The 9,698-nt window shown below is 53.2% G+C and overlaps 1 protein-coding gene across 2 annotated transcripts; it reads right to left on the bottom strand.

The window, feature by feature from the left end:
- Positions 1-957: 957 nt before the first annotated feature.
- Positions 958-9,680, bottom strand: TMEM109 (transmembrane protein 109). 2 transcript variants are annotated; one of them, XM_043451366.1, is made up of 4 exons: positions 9,419-9,680; positions 4,000-4,244; positions 2,983-3,085; positions 958-2,561 (listed from the first exon to the last, which is right to left on the bottom strand). In XM_043451366.1, exons 2-4 carry the CDS (start codon positions 4,234-4,236, stop codon positions 2,170-2,172), a joined length of 732 nt encoding a protein of 243 aa, XP_043307301.1. In that variant the 5' UTR covers positions 4,237-4,244; positions 9,419-9,680; the 3' UTR covers positions 958-2,169. The 2 variants fall into 2 exon arrangements, with proteins under 2 accessions (XP_043307301.1, XP_043307300.1); XM_043451365.1 differs by having other exon boundaries at positions 9,512-9,677.
- Between the last annotated feature and the right edge of the window lie 18 nt (positions 9,681-9,698).

The following is a 9,698-nucleotide window of genomic DNA, read 5'->3' as shown; positions in this document are numbered from 1 at the left end:
GCAGGAGGGTGGGAGGGAGCGAGCGCGGCTCTCGTGCTGCCCCTCGGCCCCGCTGGGTCCTAGTGCCCCGCGGATCCCTAGTCCCGAGCGCCTCCGTGCTAGAGGCTGATCAGAAGGCCACTTCCCTGGGGACTGATTTGGCTGTGCCAAGGCACAGGACGATGTGTTCGGTTCGCTCCCTCTCTGGGAAGCTCCTGATCAAGGAGGAAAGAGCCACGTCCTCTGCTTCATCCCCACTCCACAAGCTGCTCACCTGTAAAGGCATCTGACACCAGAACCAGAATTCAGGGATATAAGGAACCAGGCTCGGGTGGAGAGGGGATGAAAGGGGGCCCATAGGGCCAGGGGACCACTGCCTGGGTGCACGCAGCCCCATCCCTGCGGGAAGCCTGTGGGCCTGGAAGTGTGAGGGCTCCTCTCTGCCCCGGGGGAAGGCCTGCCTCCCAGGTCCAGTCTCTTGGCCCAGCCTCCTCCGCCAAGCAGTGTTGGGAGTGAGCAGTCTAGAGCAGGACACCCAGCTGCACATTGGCCTTTCCTGGGCAGTTTAAAAAGGAAAACCGACACCAGGGCCCCTCCATGAAATAACTGATCCAGCTCATGGGCCCGGTTGAGAACCAAGGTGGAGATGTAGGGAAGGCAAGCTAGTCTGTCTCTGGCTGGGGGCCAGCCTTTACCGCTCCTGCACAGAGGGATGGAAGCGGTCCCTTCCCTCCTCCCCTACAGGCACACTATTCTCTGGAAGCTGGTCAGTCCCAGAAGTTTGGGAATGGGGTGTGCCCTCCTCATTCCTCACAGCCCAGGAGGGAAGGATCCCTGGTACCAGCTTTCTTCCTCACTCCCTTTCTCCCTATTTGGCACCTGCAGGGAGAAACAGCAGCTCCGCAGAAATGAGTTTAGCTGGAGAGGGAGCAATCAAGGCAAGCCAGACTTTTAGCAAATACATTTTATCCGGAAAGAGATAATAAAATAGCGTGCACTTTATTTAAAACCAACCAAGCGCCAATAAAAATATATATATATATATATCACTGCAGCTGTGATTCCATTTCAACCTCAACAGTAAGAACTGGGCATTTCTTTACTCTTCACATCGTGTGCAGGGCCTGGCAGAGGCCACCCACCTCTACCAGAGCCTTGGAGGAAGAAATGAGTGCCCCCCACCCCAGTGGGGACATCTCAGCTGCAGAGCATGAGAAGGGGCTGTGTGGTACATCTCTGCTGTCTGTGTTGTACTCCTCCTGGGCCACTGATCGGCGACTCCTTGGTGGCAGTGACGGACAGAGAGATGGAGAACCGCCTGGAGCTGTGCAGACAGGAAGATGAGCACTCCTTCCTCCTTCGGGGCCTCTGAAACCCCCACGGGGGAGCTCACGGCCATCGCAGGGTCCTACTTACAGGCACAAGCCTACAAAGCAGTCATCTTTTGCTCTGGCTGAAGGGGAATCAAGAATCCGAGAGGAACCACTTTCCTCTTGACACAAAGCAGCCACAGGGCAGTTTCTTACATACAGTATGGCAGCAGGAGGCAAACGGAGAACCCCGCTGGCTCGGATTAAGGCACTTGTAACAGACTCAAGGTATGTTTCAGCCCGGGCCCCAGGTGGGAACTTCCCCACTTCTGTTTGCCCTCAGGCTCCATAGGCCCTGCCTCTCCCCAACCCCACCACTGGGCAATGAAAGGGACAGGAGCATGCCTTTAGGGACTGGGGTTTGGTTGGAGTACAGGGCTAGGAGGAGAAGACAAACAAGGATGGAAGCAGGGGACTTGGCAAAGGGAGAGGTAGAGAAGGACAGGAGGGAAACAGCACTGGAGGAAGGCAAGTCGTGGCTGAGTCATGGAGGCCATAGGCAGTGATCGGGGTGTTCGCTGAGAGTGGGTGCAGAAGCTGGCAGGAGCCCCCCGCCAACCACCTGTCCTGCTAAGGCAGGCTGGGAGCAGAGAAAAAGTGGGGAGAACCAAGCCCAGACAAGAGAACCTCAGAGGACAGGGCCCCTGAGGACAAGTCGGGGGATGGTCTTCCTCTCTCGGCTAAGGGGACTGCAGAGAGAAAGGTCTGAAAGGTTCAGAGACAGGGCGAGAAAGGGGCAAGGGGCTGGAAGGAGGGTTGTGCGATCCAGAAGCAGCTTGGCTCTTTGGTATGATGCAGGGGGCGGCGTCCGGCGACCCTCTCACTCCTCCTCCACGTTCCGGGGCCCCTTGACTGCTCGCCTCTGCCGCCAGCGCAGCTCCTCCACCTGGCGTTCCAGCCCCCGCACCTTGGCCTCCAGCTGGGCCCCTGAGGCCCGGGTGCCAGTGAGCCGGCTCAGCAGGGCGTAGAGGGTCAGCAAGGCGAGGAGGAGCAGTGCCCGGGTGGAGGGGTCGGGCACGGACCTCACCAGGGCCACAAAGGCGGCCAGGAAGAGGGCAAGCTTCAGGCCCCACAGGATCCGTCCCAGCAAGGCCAAGACCAAGCCGAGGAGTACTGACAGCAGCCAGTAGGCAACCAGGGCGCCTGCTCCCCACAGCAGGAAGGTCTGGACTTGGCTGGGGGTGAGCTGCAGGCCCTGGGTGAGGTGATCTCCTGGAAGGGGAGAGAGTTATAGAATCAGCCACGCTGGCACGGTGAAGGGAGTGGGGAGTGCTCTCAAGGACCAATTAAAAGGGGAAGAGCCAAACCCCCTTAGCCAAGGAAAAATCCTTTCCCCTTGGGTCATGGAGCTTAAATCCCAGCATCGGGTCCAGCTGACTGTGGGCAGACTCCTTCCCTTGGTTGAGTCTGTTGCATTTACGAAATGGGAGTGAGCCTCTGTGGGTACTGGTTAGAAGAGACGCTATGGCTTAGCACGATGCCAGTTAGTAGCCTGCTCTTAGGCTTGCCTCTGGGGAGACCTGGGAGGAGTTAAATAGCTAGGGAAAAGTTTAGACCTTGAAAAGATAAACTCTCACAAACAGGAAGTGACACGCTAAGCTCCAGCTGACCTAACCAGTTCTCTGCCACTCACCTTCTAGCCCCAAGGTGTTCAGCAACTGAGCAACGATCCCAGACAGCACGAAGAAGGCCACGCAGATGGCTGACGAGATGGCCCACATTATCTGCGCCAAGGTCTGTGGGAAGAGGAGGGCACGAGATGAGTCCATAATTAATGATGCTCTTCTCCTCCGGGCCTTACCACCACTGGCCAGGAACGCCTCCACCTGCTTCTCGGCCTGGCTGAGGGGTCCCTTCCACAGCCACCTTCCAGTGTGTGGGGATGGGCCATTTCTCCTTCCTGAGCTGGAACCCATGACACTGGGGCCCTAATTCAACTGATGTGCTCAAATACTTTGGTGATGGTAGTGGGTGAATGTGGGTATGTGGGGGAATCATCAAATCCCTGAAGCAGTCACCCTGTAAAACTTGGTGGGGGGGGCGGGGCGGGGCTCCTCCTAGCCTCCCAAGTATTGAAGGTCTGGGAAGCAGCATCCCTGAAGGACTAGGATGTTTCAGGGACAACCAAGTCAATTGGCTCTTCTGTATTATGGATCTTATAAATGGTAAGATCTTTGTTTCAGGTATTCAATAAGACCTATCAAAAGTATGCGGCAACATGCTTGGGATGCCACTGGGTAGAAGAGACAGCCCTGCCTTAAGGCCCTGAGTCATCCCCACTCCCCCTTTTCAGGTGAAAGAATGGACTCAGGTCTTGATATTTTGCCAATTTAAGACTTTAGGTCAGATTTAGACCAAAGTCAGACACATAGTCACCAGTGACATAGGTTTACAAAGATGGCTCATTTCCCAGTCTTTCTGGCAAGAAAAGGCAGGGATAAGGGGAAGAGGGGGGTGGAGCTAAAGGCTCTGGGGTAGGAATGAAACAAAGTGGGTGCAAAAGGCAGGGGCTGTCTAGCTTCATTTGCAGGGGGGCTCTCTGCCCCGCAGATTATGATACAGAGGCTGTAGAGTCAAGGCGAGCGGCCGTAAACAAGACAGCTCCTCTGTCCTCAACGTGTGTGGTCACAGCAGGGAACACCCTCCTTACCTCAGAAACCAGGTTCATGGTTTCTGCCCCAATCCAGGCATCCAAGGTTCCCCGCACATAGCGACCAATCTGGCTCAAAAGATCAACCGGGGCCTCCCTCTTCTGCTGGCCTGGCGTCACGAAGTCTCGATGTGACTGGGAAGACGCCGAGTGCGGGAGCAGGAGGGCCACGAGCACCACCAGGATGACTTTGAACAGATGCTTGCCCCATGGCGAACTGCTGCCTGAGCCTGCCATGGCTGGATCTGCCAGGGTTTAGAAGCATGGCATTTGCGAGGGCCGGAACTGGCAGAGAAACCCACTGTCCTGGGCGTGACTTGCCTCAGCACCCTCCTTCACCCCTCCCTGTTAGTTGAGAAACGCAGAACTGAGACTTTCAACCTCAGCTGGGCATAATCATCTGATTCATTGGGTTCCTCTTTCACATTCTTTACTTCTTGCATATTAATAAACCAGCAAGTGTAAGTCAGTGCCTTAAGGTGGATGAGAAGCTCTCTATGATGCTTACTCCAGCTCTAAAAACCTGAAGGCCCGCCTCTGTGTATTAGGTGCTTTGGGCATTAAAAAAAAAAAAATTATAAGACTTTGTCCCCAAGAAGGTTATAATCTTTTTTTTTTAAAACTTAAAAATTGCACTTAAATAGGATTACCACTGTATAAAGATGTAAAGAAACGTGCTTGGTTGGGTGCTCAAATAAGAACACACTGTACACAGGCCATTTGTTCTGCAGGAGTATAATGTGAGATGGTCCTTATTCTCCTCACCACTATGGGTAGAGAGGAGAAGAGGCTGAGACTTAGGACTTAAGCATCTGCCCAAGGCCACTGGGGCTAAGGAGAAAGGCCAGGATTTGGACCCAAATTTCGGCTTCCAAATCACAGAAGTGAAGGTGGATCACAACTGTGGTTGCTCACTGGAAACATCTGAAAGCTTCACAAACTATTGATGCCTCTGCCCTAAGACAGGATGTTCTGATGTCACAGTGAGTATGGCCCAGATTTGGACCTGCAAAAGCGCCCCACAGGTTTCCACTGTGCAAAGTCAAGATCCACTCACACTGAATGACCTCAACTCCCCAGCTCCCAACGGAGGCAAAGAGCTAAAGCACACCTTTTAAGGAACAATATTATTAATAATAAAAAGTTAACCATGGGCCACCTATCTCACTTAATCCTCATAACAACCCATTAGGTAGGCTCTTATCCCCCATTTTACTGATGAAGAAACTGAGGAAGGATAAGTAGTAAGTAGGGGAGCCAGAATTTGAATTCAGGTACACCTGACATCAGGCTTCCCTGGTGGCTCAGCGGGAAAGAATCTGCCTGCAGTGCAGGAGACAAGGAGACTTGGGTTTGATCCGTGGGTTGGGAAGATCCCCTGGAGGCGGGCATGTCAACTCACTCCAGTGTTCTTTCCGGGAGAATCCCATGGACAGAGCAGTGCGGCGGGCTACAGTCCGTGGGGTCACAAAGAGTTGGACACTGAAGCAACTTAGCATGCACGCATGTGACATTAGCACCCTCACATATACCACCATACTGTATCCTCTTCAACTTAAATCTCACAAGTGATTTGGAAAGTCACACAAGAGATTATTCATGAGCTAAAATAGACTTGGCATCTACCAATCCCACTCCGTGAATTACTGGTGATAATTCACTTAACTGCTTTGTGTTTTATGCTCTGATCTCCTCTGTAATGTGATGCTGTAGGCAAGTTAAGACCCAACAAGTATCGACTCATTGAAGTACCAGTGAATTTAGCCAAGAAAAACGTTTTCAGTTCCAACTTCCATTTGCTACCGTGCTTGAGAAAAGTCAAACAGCACCGGCAAATTCCCTGTTCTCTTACAGGCTCAGAAATGAACCTGCAGTTCCTGGGAGTGTCGGAGATTCAGACTTGAGAAGCAGAGGCTTAACCAGGCCCCTGAGGCAGGAGCAGTCAGGTGTTTGAAGTTTTTATAGCTACCAGGGCCCTCAGGTAGTCAGCCAGAAATCAAGGAAGAGGAGAAGATATTCTCATTCTTGTTTAGTGGGTAGGAGGGTCCAAGAACCGGTTACAAAAATATCACATTTGGGGCACTTTCTGGCACAGAAACAGCTGCTCTAAATCCCTCCTGAGACCTGTAGGATCAGGCAGGCTGCAAAACAGGCAGTTCAGAGGGAACAACCTCAGGTTAGGAAGCCTTCTACTCTTTTCCTGGCACAAATCAAGAACTAGATGGTTCCTGCCTGCCCGTGGTCAGAGATGAGGAAAGCACTGGTCAGTTCCTGGTCTATCTGGGTCATGACCGCACTGAGGACTTAACGAGCAGGGTTGCTATCTTGGGTTGGATTCTATATCCAAGGACCTCCATCCGGAGGGATCCGATGATGTCTCCTCCTATCTAGAAGGTCAAGGCGACGTGAATTGCTCCCCCCCACCCCCAACTGGAAGCCTCCTGCGTTCTGTGCCAGCCTCAACTTTCAGGCAGCCATTTGCTGCAGTTCAGGGGAGTTGTGTGTGCTCAATCGCTCAGTCGTGTCTGACTCTTTTCGACCCCAGGGACTGTAGCCCGCCAGGCTCCTCTGTCCGTGGGATTCTCCAGGCAAGAATACTGGAGCAGGTTGCCATTTCCTCCTCCACGGGTTCTTCCTGACCCAGGGATTGAACCCTGGCTCCTACATCTCCTGAATTGGCAGGCGGATTCTTTACCACTGAGCCACCTGGAAATCTGAGGAGACTTGGGGGACCTTGAAATAAACTCTCCACAGTGAGGCTGGCATTGCCTGCCAGTCAACCTTCGGAAATGTACCAGAAACCAAATCTAACCCGATTCCAGAGTGAGCCCTTTGGAGATAAGACAGCAAGTAGATTACTGGCTACTTCTCTTTCTTCAAAGGCTTCCCTGGTGGCTCAGATGGTAAAGAATCTGCCTGCAATGTAGGAGACCTGGGTTTGATCCCTGGGTCGGGAAGATTCCTCTGGAAAAGGGACTAGCTACCCACTCCAGTATTCTTGCCTAGAGAATCCCATGGACACAGGAGCCTGGCGGGCTACAGACCATAGGGTCGCAACGAGTTGAACACAACTAACACTTTCATTTTCCCTTTTTTCTTCAAATTGTTTTCTTTAAAGGATTCCTCTTCATTTCTTCTTCAGCAAGGGTCTAACTCATCACCATGATACCTCCTCACTTCATCCCAATCAAATACTTTTGATAAAAAGAAGCATGGGAGTCACGGGCTGCAGCAACCATGAGCTCTGAGAGGAAGGATGTCTTAAATGTCTCAGCAAATAGCAGGCACTCAAACAACAACAAATTGTGTGTTGCTTTATAATTTACAAAGTGCTTGTTCTTTCACCATCTCATCTAAGTCCACAACAGTCTTATAAGATACTACTATTTCTCCACATTTACTCAGAAAACTATGGCTCAGAGAGATCAAGTGTTCAAGTTCACACAGCAGGAGAGGAAACTGACTCCAGAACCCAGGATCTAAACCGTGCCCTTTGCTCCTTCCATACCCCACCCACCCTGCCTCACTAAGACATGGTTGCTGCCCTCAAGGAGTTTAAAGTTCTGCCCCCAAATCAACCACCTCACAGACAGAGGACACCCAGACTCCTACAAGGAGACCACCCACCAGAAGATGACCCACCTGCTGGGCTCACAGGTCATGGTTCTGCAGCAAAAAGCCAGGACTAGACCTGCCGCTTTTGTTTAGGCAGCAGCAATATGGCTCGGGTAGGGACAGCCTGAACTGGGGAAACTGCTTCATTTAACTGTGGTAGTGAGAAGGCACTATATGTTTAGCTGTGGTTTGCTAAGAGGGTAGGGTGGGGCGGTCCCCAGACTCCCTGCCAAGGCTCTTTCCTCCTGGTCGCTTCCTCTCGCACTATAAATCACAACATGGCAGGAGGGGCAGCTGATTTTGTGCCTTCTGCCGGTCCTGATTTCCCCATCATTGTAGAAACTGCCCCCATGGAGCAACAGTTCTCAATTGTGGTTGCCGTGAGAAGGGCTTGAGCCTCCTCAAGCTGGAGTGTCTCTGTCCCACATACACCCTCCAGCCCCTGAGGCTTCTTTACTGGGACTCTCCCCAGAGTCAGGTTCAGACTTTTGTTTTCAGAGCTCCTTGCAGATTTCTGATGCATAACAGGACAGCTGCCACAAATGATCAGCAGCACAGGGAAAAGTCTACTGTTCCGGCAAAGCCCCCAAAATGCAGCAGTGTACAAAGCACTCTAGACTTTTCTGTCCCAGGCTCAGTTCTGCCATACACTAGAAGCCACTACTGGACTTCCCTGGCAGTCTAGTGGTTAACACTCCATGCTTCCAGTGCAGGGGGTGTGGGCTCAATCCCCGACCAGGGAACTAAGATCCCACAGGCACTGCAGCGCAGCCAAAAGAAATAAAATTTAGAAGCCACTACCTTCTACTTTATTACTTAACCTGTCTGAGTTTCAGTCTCCTCAAATCTAAAATGGGATCAAACGAGGTTAAGAGTTAATGCAAGTAGCTAACATGTTTCTACAAGAACTTTGTAAAGCATAAACATATATAGGAAAGTTGTAGCCCACAAATTGCCAACTTACCACTCATTGCACTGTAGCATAATTTAGAAGTTTTTATGCCCGCCTTCCCCAATAGGTTTTGAGCACCTCCCCTTCGGACTTAACAGCTAACCTTCCTTGGAATCCCCAGCGCGTAGCACAGAACAATGTCTAATAAATGCTTGTTAAATGAGTGTTAGAAGCCCGCCAAGAAGCGGTGAGCATGGTAACGGAGAGCCACGGAGAGGTACGGAGAGGACTATTTTAAAGTTGATCCAAATATGCAGCGGCCACTCGAAAACCACAGCTGCGTGGAAAGGAAGCTCCTAGACCGGGTGAAGCTGCGACTCGGGAGTATGAAGTCAGCGTCCTGGCAGGTGGGGTCAGCCCCCGCTAAACCCCTAACAGCTGCTGCCCAGCAACTGTTTGGGGGCAGGGCGGCGAGCGAAGGGGCAGCCTCCCATGCGCACGGCGCCTTCCCCAGGGCCCGGCCTCCCCGAGACAGGGTGTCAGTGGCATGCTTGTGCTATTTCGAACAGCGTGTCCCCTGGCAAGGCTGCTGGGTGACGTCGCCGGCAAGGGACGCCGCGCGGCCCAGGGGTTCGGGGTACCCCCAAAGGGCTCGGAGCGAAGCCGCGGGAGGCCGAGCCGTAGGCGGGAGTCGGGGTCGAGGGGCTCAGCGCTGGCCTCGTCCCGCAAACTTGACAGCCGCGTGTCCTCCACCGGACCTCGGAGCAGCACCTCAAACTCTCTTCTCCCCGGAAACGCGCGCCTCCCCTGTTACTTAGTAACGACGCCCCCTGTTGCATAGCAACGAGGATCCGGGTCCGCAGTTAAGATTGCTCGCCGAGCGACTTCGGACCCCTCCCCACAGGCGCTCGCCAGGCCTCGCGGCCGCCGGGCTCCCACCTATAGCAGCCGCCGCCACCGAGTCCCGCGTGCAGCCCCCGAGCCCCGGTCTCAGCTTGCACTCACCGGGCTCTGGCCACCGCTGCTCTTCACGTGCGACTTCACTAAAATGCGGCACTACACCCGCGCCTCAACTCTGGGGCGTTGGTTTATCGTCTGCGCACGCGCAAGGCGGGACGCGCCCGGACCTGCGGGCCTCCCAAAAGGCCCAAACCCCCGGGTCAGCGCATGCGCTCTACTCTCTGCTTGCGTA

The sequence above is a fragment of the Cervus canadensis genome, chromosome 29 (assembly GCF_019320065.1).
Source record: "Cervus canadensis isolate Bull #8, Minnesota chromosome 29, ASM1932006v1, whole genome shotgun sequence".
NCBI lineage: Eukaryota > Metazoa > Chordata > Mammalia > Artiodactyla > Cervidae > Cervus > Cervus canadensis.
Note: the sequence above shows the minus strand (reverse complement) of the source record. Positions and strands in the feature narration are given on the sequence as shown.